Source organism: Plectropomus leopardus, chromosome 14, assembly GCF_008729295.1.
Source record: "Plectropomus leopardus isolate mb chromosome 14, YSFRI_Pleo_2.0, whole genome shotgun sequence".
In the NCBI taxonomy this organism is placed as follows: Eukaryota; Metazoa; Chordata; class Actinopteri; order Perciformes; family Serranidae; genus Plectropomus; species Plectropomus leopardus.
In genome coordinates, this window is record NC_056476.1 from 8,544,145 (window position 1) to 8,559,199 (window position 15,055).

A 15,055-nucleotide genomic window follows, 5' to 3' on the forward strand; every position below is an offset into this window, starting at 1 on the left:
TGCGCATCTCTGTCTCTCCCTCCTCCCTCTCTTGCAGCCTCTCTGCCCTCTCATGCTAATTTGACCTACAAATTCTGTCCAAGTGTGACAAACGAGTGCGTTGTTGAACTCCGGCCAAACAGCTTCCTCTCTGTCTCTGCATGTGATTCTGTCTCCCTGTCTGTGTCCTCCTCTCTACCCATTTCTCCCCATTTCACCTTTGATTCTCTAGCCTAGATATCTTTCAGGAAGTCAGAACAAGCATCTCCAGCGACATTTTTTCCTATGTCCAAACAAAAGCATCAAGCTTTGCTCAGGGCCCAGCTGTTGTGTTTTTGTAACCCAGTTGGAAAGCGTGGGACTGGAACCAAGCCACTCTCACCTCTCTCACCTCTTCTGCAGCTGTCCAGTCGTGGATATAGAGGACAGGAGCTGATCGGAGTTCTGTTTAACTCTTCGAGAGACAGTTGCATCTCTGTTTGCACTTATTTTTTCGCTTGCAGTCTCAAGTCTTTGCTCTCAGAGGCGTCCTCCCAGTGAGAGCGGTTGTGGAGGGAAAATTAATCTCAGTCCTCTTGGTTGCATCAAACCTGGCAGACGCAATGAGAAGCTGAAGTTTTTAAATGTGGCGAAGTGCTTTACTCCGCTTGTTTGGCCCTTTGCCATCTCCCTTGACAACATCTCACACACATTACACACACACTTACACATGCACACTGCACATAAATACTTCTCCAGGGTTTAGTGTAGAGCAGCCCACATGAAACCAGACCAGCAATTGGCATTATCCACAGCCAGTGATTACAGGGCCTAACTCATTACAGAAGCATTACACCATTACTTTCTCACTCTTGTCAGCCTGTCTTTATCATGCTGTCCTTCTTTTTCACAATTGACATTCTTTCAAAACATTTCTCACCCACTTCACTGCCTTCCTCCACTTTTTTCTCTGCGTTACCAGGCCACCAACTAGGCTGCCACTTTGGGGTAAAAAAGTGTTTCAAAACCACCATGGAACAGTTTTTTTTTCATCATATTGTAGATCTCTGGCATGAAAGCCAGCTGGTGTCTTGTTTTTCAGGAGACCTCATTTTCCTCAGAGAAGTCTGGTTCAACTTAGCTAGACACACACATGACATTTCAACTTTCCTTTTGAGATCTGCTGCCAAAATAAGTTTTACCAGATAACATCTCTCTGTATGTCATAGCTTTATTTAAAATGGCCCTCATGTATATCATATGGGGGTATTAATTTAAATGTGTGTGTACACTAAGCAATTCTCCTTTAACATGGCATTGCATTGCTTGAAGGTTGTATCTTAGCTTGTGTCCAGCAATGCATTTTATTTGGTGATAGTGGTTTTTGCAGATAAAGCTATTGTACAGTCAAATATCTCCATTAATGCATTGCTGCACTTTTGGATGATAAAAAATGAAATGAAAAGATATAGATATAGCACCTGACTGTGATATGGAATAAAATGGCTGCATTATCTTGGAAAATTTAGGTATCTTATCAGGACTCAGTAGAGGTAGATGATCAGTTTCAGGCATTTCTTCTTTATTTGATAGTATAGCACAGGAGTGAAAGGAGGGAGAGTGATGGAATGACGTGCAACAAAGGGCTGGGATTGGACTTGAACCTGGGGCACCTAGGGCAAGGAAATAGCCTTTTTACATGGGGCGCCCACTCTACCAGGTGAGCTACGGGGCACCTCGATACTCAACGACTCAGACAGGGGACAGAAAAACTTGATGGGGACATCCCAACTTGGTTATAGTATAGTTTGAAAGAGGCAAAGATGGGAGAAGGTGGATGACTTGTGCGTTATCGGCCATGTTTTGAATTATAGCAGTAATTCAATGTGCACACCAAAGTATACGTCATGCATCTTACTCAAAGCAGACACTCATATTTTTTCTCTGGTGGATCTGGCCCCTTTTTCTAACCCCATAGCCTTGTTTTATTCTTCCTTCCTCACTCTCTGTTTTGACCGGATGAACTTGCAACCTGCATTTCCTGTTCAAGAATAAAATCTATATTCTGCTTTTCCTCTTTCATTGTTAGATTGTTTGTACATTTTTTTCTGAGAGGGAAACAAACTGAGGCTTTTGTCCTTGTTGTGGATGCAGTTTCCTCTAAGTAGCATAACATGCACATACACACGCACGTGCAGCAGCACGCTGATGACAACCTCCTTCCTGTTAATGGAGGTGTTTAGTCTGTCCCCTGTGTGTTTTGTGAGGCGAGCGACCAGCCTGCACGCTCGCTATAGCTGTGGCCCAGTCAATTAATCTCCAGGCTGTTTTTCTCCTGCTTCATTTGATCCTGGAGTACATTTCTATTCCCACAATGCAACCTGTCTCTTACCTCAACTGCTTTGTTCGTCCAAAAATACCTCCCAGTGCTGCGGGAAACTGTGAAAGTAGGTTGTGGCAGGGGGCCATTATGTTAAGCAGCCAGAGCACGATGGCACAAATTACAATCTACTGATATAATTTGGTGTGACAGAGATGACAAACAACAGGATTGTTTTAATGTAGCCTGACACAACCTGTCTAGACGAACTCACAAGCGCAGCTTTAATTCTCTCAGGAGGTTGAAATAAGTTTATGCTTTCTCCTTGTGGCTTTGTTGAGAGGTCATTTAAAGTATTTTTCCAACTTGTGATGAAAACAAAATAGGTAGAAACCGAAAACAAAAGGCATGGTGTACAGAGAGAAAAGAGAGTCAAGTTCAGAGACAGTTGAAGTGAAGTTCCTGCTCTTTGTGCAAAGCCTGGAGGGACCCTCAGCCTTGTCGCAGCCCCCATAGAGTGAATTTAAAAGGGTCAACTTTAACAAGAGCTGTATTGATTGTCTGTGTTTGAGGGAGGAGAGGGTGTCTGTGGCTGTTTTTGAATAGTGGGATGAGGACAAGACAGGGGCGGCACTGCTTTTTGTCTTCATGTTTAAGCCTCCATTCAGCCAAGAAGCAGGGGGCAACACTTGGTGGTCTGGACTCCAGGGGGCTGCACACGACGTCACATCACTGTGTATTGTGCAACAGTCACTTAAAGCCATCACAGTTTCAATTTTCTTCTTAACATGAAGCCAAATTTAGACAGACTAAACTTTGTTGGCCTAAATTCAGGATTTATGTGCAGTATGTTGATTAAATATCTGTCATAAACTTTTGCGGGAAAAAAAGTTACATAGGCTTAGAGTTGAAACAGTCTATTAATCCATCGGTTGGTTGGAACAAAATTCATTGGCAAGTGATTTGATGCTCGATTAATTTCTTCAGTTTTTAACAAAGTTGAAACATTCACTGATTCTATGTCCTGAAATGCAAGGATTTTGTGCTTTTCTACGTTAAGTGTAGTAGCAAATTAAATATCTTTATTTTTTAAAATGGTTGGTCTGATAAAGCAAGCAATCATAATGGGCGTAAAGGGCATTTTCCATTATTTCTTTTTTTTTTCTTTCTTTTATTGTAATCATTGAAATAATCTGCAAATTATTCCATAATGAAAGTAACCGTTAGCTGCAGCCCTAGTTGGTGCTAAAAGTGTTAAACTGAATTCCATACATAGGAATGATGATGTGTTAGACGTCTTTACCATGGTGCCTGTTGGTGATTTATAAGGTCACTGAGTAACACAGCCGTTGTGGCAGCTTTTTTACTAGTTACACGTGGCTGTTGTGTCCAGATGGTTGGCACGGCTACAGAGTGATACTTTAAAATGAAAAATGTGTTTGTAGGGTTTAGGGTTACAGCCAACTGTTATTTCTTCATTGATTCATCATTGTAGTTCCTCTTTAATATAGAGCGAAGACTGTAAGCTGTTATGATTTAAATGCTTAAGCTATTATTGAACATCTTGTCAATTTTCTTTTGTTTTCAGCTATTATCAGAAAAGTTAGTTGACTTTGCATTTCGGTAAAAAGCAGGGTAATGTAGTTGTAGTTTTATAGTCTGTAAGTGTATTCAATATTTAAATTACTATGTAACAGAGTCAACAGAATGATAATTGATTCTTTTTCTTTTTTAAGGAAAACTGCCACAAAAACAAATGGTTTCAGCTTTTATATTGTAAAATGGATATGGATTGTCAGTTGGAAAAAGCTAAATATTTGAAGATGTCACCTTGGGCTCTTGAAACTTGTTGCAGGCGTTTTCTGTTATTCTTTGGCATTTTAAAGACAAATGGATTGATAAAATAAGACATCTGCAGATTAATCAATAATTAATATAATAGTTATCACCCTGAAATTGAGAAACTGGTGTTTCAACTGCATACTCCCTGTCTTTTGAAAGCAAACTAATTAAAAACTCAACAATAATTTTAGTCTTTGTTGTTACTTGATAACTGTTAATAAAAGGATTTGTAAAGGGACATGTTCAAATTATTCAAATTGATTATTGATTGCCCACTTGTCTGACTCAACAAGTTAAAAAAACAAGACAAAAAACCCATTAATGTTAAACTCTAAACTATTATGTTTTCTAAATTCCACGAGTGCTGCTAAACATTTTGTAACAGATGGTTTACATTTTTCTCAAAAGTCTGTCCGAACCTTGGGTGTTGGTTTATTCAACGGTTTTTGCTTTATCAGTTGTGAGATAAGAAATTGGTCTCTTCACTGTGACCGTGTTTAACATTTCCCTTTTCTCACAGAAATCTCGAGACTGTTGAATATTAACACACACAGATTCACACACTTTTAAGAACAACCAGATGACCATTGAATCCCTTTCAGGGTGCTTTTACAAGGCCGGGGGCCTTTCACAAGAGCTTTCAACCACATCCAACCTAAACCTATTCCCACCGCTTTGTAAGCCCAGAGTATACACAGGCTGAGCTCCAGGTTCTCGCCTCTCCTGACAGTGGTTGGTCGTCACACACACGGGAGGTATGGTGAAATGATTCCTGTGTTTGATCCGTGGAGGTCGTGGTGGCTTTGAGAGCATTCCTCCCCTCTCGTCTGTGTTCTTACCCAGCAGTATCTGTAGTCCAGGCCTGAGCGCGGGGGCCAGGGGAGGGGACCCCTCACTGATCCCCAAGGTGTGTTATGGTTTGAGGGGGGGGGATGTGCTGTGTCTCAGGTCTGGTTCAGATCCGGTTGCTTCCCCCCAAAGCATGTGCTGGCTTTGCACTGAGCTTTTGGATTGCTGATATGGCCACATGTCCTCAGGAACCTTTAATGATGAAGTTTTTTATATTTTGGTTATCAGAAATAAACAAAGGAAAGATAACACATGCAAACAGGGAAAGTACTATCAGTGATGCGTAAAAAATAATATTAGCCGTTAGGGACTGTATGGTAAATTTTACATGCTTTTCATTCTACATTTTTTGGTAATATCAACTGTGTTCATGCATATCGCATACATTTTGGCAAGATTGGGTATTTTTGTTTTACCTTGGAATTTATAGCTCAGCTCCTACGATAAGTCTAAAAAACACAGTGTGAACAAAAATGTTACATTCATACTGTTAAGTGCAAAGAATGCACTACTGAAACCCATTCACAAGTTTTGATCCCAAAACCATGAAAGCAAGAAAAACATGCATTGTATTATTTCTGAGTGTCATTCTTGGCTTTTGGGCGTGGAATTTGTAATTTTTTTTTACTATTTTCCACCTGATTATATTGTTTTTAACATATTTGGCATATGGAAAAAATACATGCTATTTACACTAGGTGCACTGTCACAATCAATGTTGCTGCTAATCATTGACATATCCCAGACTGTGATAATAAAAAAAATTACTTGACATGCAGTATATTGAAATTAATTAAACTTTTTTTTTTCCCTCTCAAAATATAGTGGCATAGTGACAACTTCCTGGCATTTAAAGGGTTAAAAAATGTTAACCCTTTAAATGCCAGGAATTAATGAATATTTGTTATTTATGATTAGGACTGATGTTGGTTGAAAAATTAACTCAGTGAAAGTAGAAAATAAGCCCAATCTATTATATTTTTTGAAACTTGATTTTTAAAAGCACATTTTGTGCGCAGAGCTATATGGATGTGTAATATTAAAGCAGGCCCTAAAGAGTTAAGAAAAACACATTCGTTGCGCAGCATTCACAATGTGTCGTGTGCAGCAAAGTGTTTCATTAACTGTCAGTTCTTATCATAATGCAAATTCATTTGACTGACATCTATATGAAGATAAGTCTCTGCAGATGCTGTGATGCCATGGAAAAATAGGTTTGCCACCACTAATACACAAGGAACTCAATATCCCGGTTGGCTGTTTGTCAGCTTTGAAAGTGAATTAGGTTCATTTTTTTAAAAAATTTTCCCCAGACACCGGTTTTGCCAACCAGTGTAGGTGGTTTTAAGACATGGTACGCTGTTTAATGCTGGTGCCAAGTGTAGAGCTGAAGTGATTTATCAACAACACCCCAAACTGCAGCCTCCAAAATGATCACAGAGTTGAATCAACACCTCTGTTATAAAAGTTTCAACAAAAAGGGAACATTACAACCTTCATGTAGGTGGGATTTATATCAAGACTGATGCATCAGCTAGGCACATGTAACAAACAGACAACTGATTGTATATTCCAGTATATCTTAATCTTTCATTGTAGGCATGCAGTATTAAAAGACCATGCAATTTAATGATCTTGGCTAAACTGCATATGATAATATCATGCAATATTTTCCACGTGTTTACATGCATTTGATTGTGTTTGTTTAAATAAGAATATCACCAACATTTTAACCAACATAATGCTAGAGAAAGAGCATGTTTTTGCGTCTTAAGCACGTGAGATTTCATGAGCTTTCGGAGTGAAATTTCTCCTGGAGCGAGACTCGGTAGCAATAACAAGCAGACCAGCGAAAGGTGAAGAAAAACCTTATAAAAACGTATTTTTCTGTGTGTTGTCGGACACTTTTATTAACAATATGAGCCTGTTTGTGGCAAAAGGTGGACAAATAAGTAATGTTTTTGTTACAATAAACATTTGGGCAAAATAAAATTGTCCTTGTTCAATTTTGGTTAATAGAAAATTGGTCTCAAACTTAATTCCAAGTGGCATTAAAAAAGTCTTAAATCTAATTTACCTTAAGCTGCTGGAACCCTGTATACTGTCCAGCATGTGTTTTCTAATAGTTACACTCCGAATATAAAAATAAGTGGCTGTGATTTGGAGTTGTGCTAATAATCTCCAGACTCCAGCTCTCAGATGTAGACACAGAGAGAAGGAAAACAAAAGGCCTCAGTTGATTGTTTTGAGTGGGACTCTCCCGGATCCCCCCATCTCACCGCCGTGCTTTTAGGCGAGGGTTTATTTTCTTGACCCCAGTCATTTTTCGAAGTCTTTTTGCCTTCACATTTGATTCTCTCGCATACACATTCTGCAGAGTTGTTTACCCAGAGTATTAGCTGACCTCCCTGCTCCTTACCCAAACACCTCAGCAGGAAGCAACATTACCTCCCTGCCACTGGACCGCTGCCACAGCATTGTGATCGTAGAACCTTGGTGTAAATCTACACTCGTGCAAAAACACAATGCGATTAAGATCAAGGACGTCGACTTACACTGTAAACAACTCATCAGCCCATGAGAGCGCCTACGTTTTTATTAAAATGTGCTTTCAGATGTGTTTACAGGCAGAGACTTCCAACGTTTACATGTGTATTTGAACTGAATTTCATCCTGAATCAGCACCTCTCTCAATTATCTAAACATCTCTGACTCCGCCTAGTTATTTATAGAAATCTTAGTCAGGCTTTCTTTGTGTATTTGTGATTTAGGGTGTGTGTGTGTTCATGTGTTTCAGGTGTTCCAGGATCTGGGTGTGTCGGTGCTGTCCGGAGCCTCCGAGGGCTACAATGTGTGTCTGTTTGCTTACGGCCAAACTGGATCTGGAAAGACGTACACCATGATGGGGACACCGGTGAGGAGGACACTGGAATCACTGCATGGCATTATATACATGCTCACTAGCCAGATTTGAACTTTGAGGCAATACAACTGTTACACAAAGTTTAAACCCAAACCATGCTGCACTGCAAATGAACAAACAGTCTGCTCAGAAAATCATCTTTTTCTGACCCAATTTAACATGGCAACCAGGGTTGTGTTGATAAAATTTGTGCCAGTCTGTGTCCTGGAAGATTTCAATATCCCAGACAAAAGTAAGAAAGTCATGTCAAATAATATCTGTTTATATTATTTTATCTTTCAAAGCGAGTAAACAGAATTTAAAAAATGGGTGCCCAAAAAAAGTTCTACTTATTTATTTTATTTAAAAGGGACCATGAACAATTTAAAACATAAACATTACCATTTGATGCACTGTACCACATTATATATTTGCATCTGCAGTCCCGCAGCAGGTCATGACAAAGACACAGCACAATGACATGACAAGGAGTCAGACAATGAAGAAAAATTAAAGACGCGCACAAAGCAAACAAAATAGTACAAAAAGTGACACAAAGAAAAAGACACAAGACAAACAATACAACATAAAACTAGACAAAAAGCACATCACTTACAAAACACAATAAGAGCTGCACACAGTAGCGCATCACAAGTGAATGCTTGTCCAGTTAAAAACAAGTTATGAGTTCAGGGTCAGTGACTACAGAGCTGAGCAGCTTTTAGCTCTCTTTTCAAGGTGGTTTTGAAAATCCTGAAAAAAGTGGCCATGTTGCATTGCTCACAAACAATGCACTAACACGGATTTTGTGATTTTTTTGTGGCTGAAGCTTGCTCATGTTGCATGCAGCAGTTATTATGATCGGAGACTTAAATATGTCAAACTTTAACAGATTTACCTGGATAATGAAAACCCTGATGGCAACTGTCAAAATAATTTTCTGTGCGCTCTGTGTTGTTTTCTTCTGTGTGATGTCAGGACTCCATTGGCTTGACCCCTCGGATCTGTCAGGTACGTCAGTGGGTTGTTCATTTCAGTATAGTGAGTGCACTGATAATTCAGCTACTTTAGTATCCAGTGTTTTAGCGTGTGAAGTAAATTGCATTTCTTCTTTCCTTGCAGGGTCTCTTTAGGTCTGAAGACACTTTTCCTGATGGGCAAAACTCAAGCAGAGTGGAGATCAGGTACTTTATTACAGATGTCTGACTCTGTGTCTGTCCTTTTTATCACTGCAATTTTAACTGGTTTGCTGATGTTGACATTCAAATTAGATGGGTACTTACAGGACAATTATCCTGCAGAGCTGCAGGCAAAAGAGTGCAAATCAAAAAGTGGATTTTCTTGTCTGTGTTAGAAGCATCGTCAACTTCAACTGCTTCTTGAAGGCAATGCTACTTTGACAAAAAGGATATTATGCTTTCTAGGTTCTCCCTGATTTTCATTCCCAAGGAAAAACTATTTGTTTTTACGATTCAAAGATCATTTTCAGAGTATAGTCTGTGTTTCTGGTCGATGATTGGACCAGTGGTCTAAAATGCAAACCGTGTAACCATGACTACGACCTGGTTCACATAAAGCCACGATCCATTGTATTATCTCACCCCCCTCCTTTGTCTCTCTGTATTGTCAACTTTCTAATAACAGCAAAATGCTAGAAAGGTGAACTTAAAGATTGTTTCAGACATGTTTTGGAAAATGCAGATGATTAACTTACAAAACAAGTCGCATAGGACCTATGTCCACATCGTGTTTTATTATTTTTATTTATCACCAGCGACTTTTTTCAATTTATGTGGTCAACTGGGCTACCTAGACAAAGGCGCTGCACCCAACATCTTATTTCGGAAACTTTTCAGAAAGGTGCTGCTGTTGTTGCTGCCACTCCTTTAGCTAATGTTTATCCCGAGCTCAAGGCCTATGATATGTCAGTCAGGAACTATGACAACAAAGACAGAAAAGCACATTTATGGAGAGCAAAGCGTCTGGATGGTGAGTCCTGTGCTTTAATCACTGTACATGTTGTAAGCTTGGATGAAATGCTCCTCAGAACCCTGCCACCAGTTTTCTGCCAAAGAGAAAGGCTATGTGGACGTCCATGATGTGTAATGGGACTGTTTGTAGGCCTGTGGGACAAATTTTAGTGATAGCATGGATAAAATGGATATTAAATGAATTCTCCTGACATTATTAAGTGTGTGTCTTCATGTCATCTCTCTGTCCCTGCAGCTTCCTGGAGATCTATAACGAGCGTGTACGAGACCTGCTGAGAGGAGGAGAGCAGAAGAAGAGAGCCTCCCTGAGAGTTCGAGAACATCCTGAGAAAGGACCATATGTACAAGGTGAGTGTTCGAGGAACCTGCATCTATACTTTGTAGAGTGCTAGACAGCAAAAACATACTGTACTTCAAAGGACTAACCTCAGTTTAAAGTTTAAAGGCGTTCTTACTTTTTTCAGCCAGAATAGCATACATAAGATACTGCTTCTCAACTCTTGCATCTTGCATCTAAAACTATGTGATGTTTTATTTATTATTTAATTTTTGAAAGAGGTAAGAAATATATGGATGCAATCCTAATATATACACAAACACATATACATATACATACACCTACCTATAAAAAGGAAAGGCAGGAAAGGTAGAGAGCTAAGAGTTTAAAAACCTTTCCTAAAAGCACAAAGCAAATAAAAAATTAAACAAATCATAATTTAAATTAAATATTGAAACAGTGTGTAATTGCACAAACCGTTGAGCTCAAAAATCTACAGATAATTTCTGCTTTTCAACTTTTTCTGTCTGTATTACTGATTAAATGCTTAACCGGAGGTTCAGAGGCTGCAGATTTTCATTAGGAATTAAATGACACCAGACTGAAATAAGATAACAAATCTGCGCAAATGTTATTTAGAATAATCTCGTAGCGACCTAGGACATTGCATATTTAAATTTTATGGTCTTCGGTGCTTTCACAGGCTATGTGCTCTTAGAAGTGTCCATCGTCTGTTTGTAAAATGTAAACAAACACTCGGCAGTGATCATGTAGTAAAAGAATCCGTCTGAAACAGTTTGAAGATGAGAGTGGACACCGAAGGTTAAGTCTTCTTTTCTCAAACGCACTCAGACACGTCATTTCGTGAAATTATGGACGTAGACTTTGAGTAATGTTCATGTCTTGTAAGTTTAGTTTAGAAGTCGGTGTGGTATGTGGTCAGGGATGGAATTTTCTTCCGTTGTAAAGTTTTTGATCCGGTCCAGAATCGTCCACCCTGGCTCTAATCCAGACTCCTCTTTTAGCTCTTCTTACTTTATCTCTCTCTTTTTCTCTTCCTCTTTCCTTCTCTCCCTCTTATCCCCCTGCGTCTCTGTGTTTAAAGGCCCACATCCAGTCATTGTCAGTATCAAGAGAAATCCCAGTTGACCAGAGGAAGTGAAGTCATTTCCTTGTGGTTCCAAGGAGAAAACTTCACCACACACACACATGCAGCAAACACACACACACTAAACACATTTATGGCTCACAGCTTTTACTACTTTTCCATCAACACATGTCCATCAAACAGTGTTTTACTGTCACTCTTATTCTGTTGAAAAAAATGTCAGATATTTGTTTTTGATGTTCTTATTAAAACAAAGAGTAAGTAACCACATGTTAAAGCAGCACGTGGCTCTGTCGTAATCTGTGTGTGCATCTGCTTAACAGTCACTTAAACTCATGTGATTCACGCCTGGAAGCAGAGCATGGTTAGATTGGTTTTTTTGTTACTAAATGCTGTGGGAAAATATTACTTATCAAGCGTGAGCATTCATTGATGAGCCATGTTTCCTGTTTGTGTCTTATTCACATTTCTGTCTCTCTGGGTTTTAACTCCTTTGTCTTTTTCACATTTGCTGAAATGTCATCAGTGTTAAGTCACTCAGTTTCATTAAAGGGTTTATTTGTTGAATTTTATCACACAAAATGAAGTCTACAGAAGGAAAACCATCATATAGTAGAATAAAAATAAAATAATAATCCCACAAGACCAGTCCCACCCACCCTTACCTCCTGACAAGGGCCATAAGTAAAGCATTTGTAACTACACCTTGTTTCAAGTACGTCAGACTTTCTCACTGTCAACCCACAACAGACTGAGAAATATTTCCCATGTAACTCCTGAAACCAGACCAGCAGTCATCAAAGAGATGTACTTCAAGTCACTGTCAGTTTTATGTTTTTTGAGAGCAGTCCCTCTACAAAATGTCCACAAAAAGTGTCAAATATTATATACACACATAGGTTGTGCTCCTACATTACCTTTGTGTTTTTATCACACAGAAAAGCACCAGACAGTATTATTGCATTCTCAGGACCTTTCCATGCTCTCTGTGCCAAACACTTTATTAATATTCTATTCTAAAAATATTATGCACATTCAACCTGGAATTAGTTACAGAATTACTTGAAACTCAAGGAGGTGGGGTCATTGATTGTTTTTAAATCCAAAATGAAAGACTTGGAAGCATACTCTACAGGATGTCGATGTTTAAACCTTCCATGTACAACTGACTCCCAGAAAGTTTTCCTATGACTCATAGCTAGTTCTCTTTTTTTTTAAAGATTATTTTTTGGGAAGTTTGCCCTTTATTGATAGGACAGCTGTAGCATGACAGGAAATGTGGGAGAGAGAGGGGGATTGACACGTAGCAAAGGGCCACAGGCTGGAATCAAACCTAGGCCGCTGCAAAGGCCTCAGCATTAGGGCCACCCACTCTAGCAGGTGAGCTAGAGGCTACCCCATAGATAGTTTTCTTTTATTGCAATTTTGACTGCTTATGAATGCATTTGTCTCTCTTTATGTTTCTGTCTGCAACTTTGTGTTTTCACTGCTGATTATCTTGGCCAGGCCTCCCCAGAAAAAGAGCTTAGGCTTAAGTTCAGTGGGACCAAAATGGTTAAATAAATAAAAAAAATATATACATGTATTTACTCATTTTACTAGTATAGTCTTATTTCTATGGCAACTATTCTTAACCATAACCTTAAACTGTGAAACCTTTATCCTCTGGTATCTTTGAGCTTCATTAAAGTAAAAAAAGATTTTATAAAACTGCATATGAAACATTATTTCTCAACTGCTGTATAATGTGCATCTTGACACAAAAAAAGTACTCTCACAAGGTTCACATGAATAATTTCCTACTGTGGCAGTGAATTAATTAACATTTTGAGATTGATGTAAAACTTGACCACTCTTGGTTTATTTGCTTTAGACTTCTCAGTATCTTGTTTCTCTTGAATCAGACCTGTCCCAGCACGTGGTCTCAGACTGCAAGCAGGCCATGGACCTTTTGGAGGAAGGCATCGCCAACAGAATCACAGCAGCGACCCACAACCACGACGCCAGCAGCAGATCCCACGCAATCTTTACCATCCAGTACACACAGGTCATCCTCTCTCTCAGCCCTCCAATCAGCTAAAATACACCTCATAATAACTTTTGCCTCTTATTTGCTCCTGTGCAGTTAATATTCCTAGAATCTATTTTAAGATGTAATGTGTCATTATTTGCAGATTATAGCCTCATTACTCTTATCTTTTCTCCACAGGCAATCCTTGAAAATAACCTTCCTTCAGAAACTGTCAGCAAGATTAACCTGGTTGACTTGGCTGGGAGGTGAAACTGTTATTTCCTTCTGTTGTGTGTTTTTACTTCTGTTTTGAGTCAAAATCATTGACTAAACTGCCCCCTAGTGGATATTTGCTTCTGCCCTTCAATTTTCTAAATTCTCACTCCCACATTTGTATTTGATAACTGTGCCTTTAATCATTGTGAGTGAGTAACATGAGTCTTGTGTTGTGTCTGACAGTGAGCGAGCAGACCCCCACTACTGCAGGGACAGACTGACAGAGGGCTCCAACATCAACAAGTCGCTGGTCACCTTGGGCATCGTCATATCTGCTCTTGGTAAATGACAATTTTGACGATGTCTAAGAAAGCATTTAAATATAGCACAGGTCTTTAAAATTCCTCTTTTTCCTTCCACATTTCCTCGATCTTCACAGTATTTCCCTCTCTCCATAAATCTTTCAACCTTTGTTCTTCTTCCTCCCACTGCCTCCGCAGCCCAGAACTCCCAGATGTCCAGCAGCTGTCAGAGTATCAACAGCATGGCCTCTGAGGGCGACGGCAGCACGGCGGGAAGTCACAGCAGCTCGCTGTCTGGAGGAGGAGGAGGAGGTGGTGGGAGGAGGCACTGCTTCATCCCCTACAGAGACTCAGTCCTAACCTGGCTGCTGAAAGACAGCCTGGGCGGCAACTCCAAGACCATCATGATTGCAAGTAGGTGGAATCAGCATCGTGAAAAAATTATAGCTGTGAGAATTGCAAATTTAGCTTTAACCAAATGTTTGGAGTTGGTTTCTTGACAAAATGCCCTGTTCTGGCCTTTACAATCTATTAGCTTTTTTTTTTTCCTTTTTCTGTAGTGCGTGGGAGGAATACGGGTGTGTGGGTGGGAGGGGTTAATGAATGGGTATGTGACTGTTGGGCACCAGAAGAAGTGAGGGTTGGCTCATGTTTTTGTAATTTCTTTTGTGCCTAGTCTGTCAAATCAGAGACCTTTTTATTCCTAAACATCACTGTTTATTTTCCATAATAGTGGTGTAAAATCACTAAAATATTTGAAAAAGAGTAGGTTCCTGAATGGTAGCTGCTTTGTATCAATATCAAACCCTAAAGGCAAACATGGAAGATTAAAAAAATAGCAAGTAATAATTGTGAAAATAAAGATGTGAATTTCTTTTTTCCTTTTTTTTTCTTTTTTAAAATGCCAGCCAGTCTCAAATCGCTGGAACACTTGAATTCACCAGTGTTAGCTTTTCAAAACAGCCCCTTTTCATCATAGTTTCTGCAAGATGACGTAACTTTGATTAAACACAAATGTTGCTTCTGAATGTTGTTTCAAAATGCCCACTTTATCAGAAGTTGAAAAGTTATTGTTTTGCATGCCTAAATGATCCTAATGGCCAAAATACATGTAGCACGGGAGCAGTGCGACACGTCTGCCACCGCACGCCTGCAGCAGAGCGTGTCTGTTATAATCAACTCAGGCTGCTACACCTGACCATGGAAAACCTGTGCACCCATGCAGGCATCACACTCATCTCTATTTATTATGTGGCAGTTTTTTTTTCTCTTTAGTGAC

At 39.4% G+C, this 15,055-nt stretch overlaps 1 protein-coding gene across 3 annotated transcripts in view; it reads left to right on the forward strand.

The window, feature by feature from the left end:
- stard9 (StAR-related lipid transfer (START) domain containing 9) overlaps nt 1-15,055 on the forward strand; it is a 57,321-nt gene that overhangs the window by 15,670 nt on the left and 26,596 nt on the right. For all 3 annotated transcript variants that reach the window (XM_042500141.1, XM_042500143.1, XM_042500142.1), the window contains exons 4-11: nt 7,767-7,883; nt 8,850-8,882; nt 8,994-9,055; nt 10,098-10,210; nt 13,152-13,294; nt 13,457-13,524; nt 13,718-13,815; nt 13,975-14,190. In XM_042500141.1, coding sequence (XP_042356075.1) covers nt 7,767-7,883; nt 8,850-8,882; nt 8,994-9,055; nt 10,098-10,210; nt 13,152-13,294; nt 13,457-13,524; nt 13,718-13,815; nt 13,975-14,190 — 850 coding nt within the window. The remainder of the gene's footprint in view (nt 1-7,766; nt 7,884-8,849; nt 8,883-8,993; nt 9,056-10,097; nt 10,211-13,151; nt 13,295-13,456; nt 13,525-13,717; nt 13,816-13,974; nt 14,191-15,055) is intronic.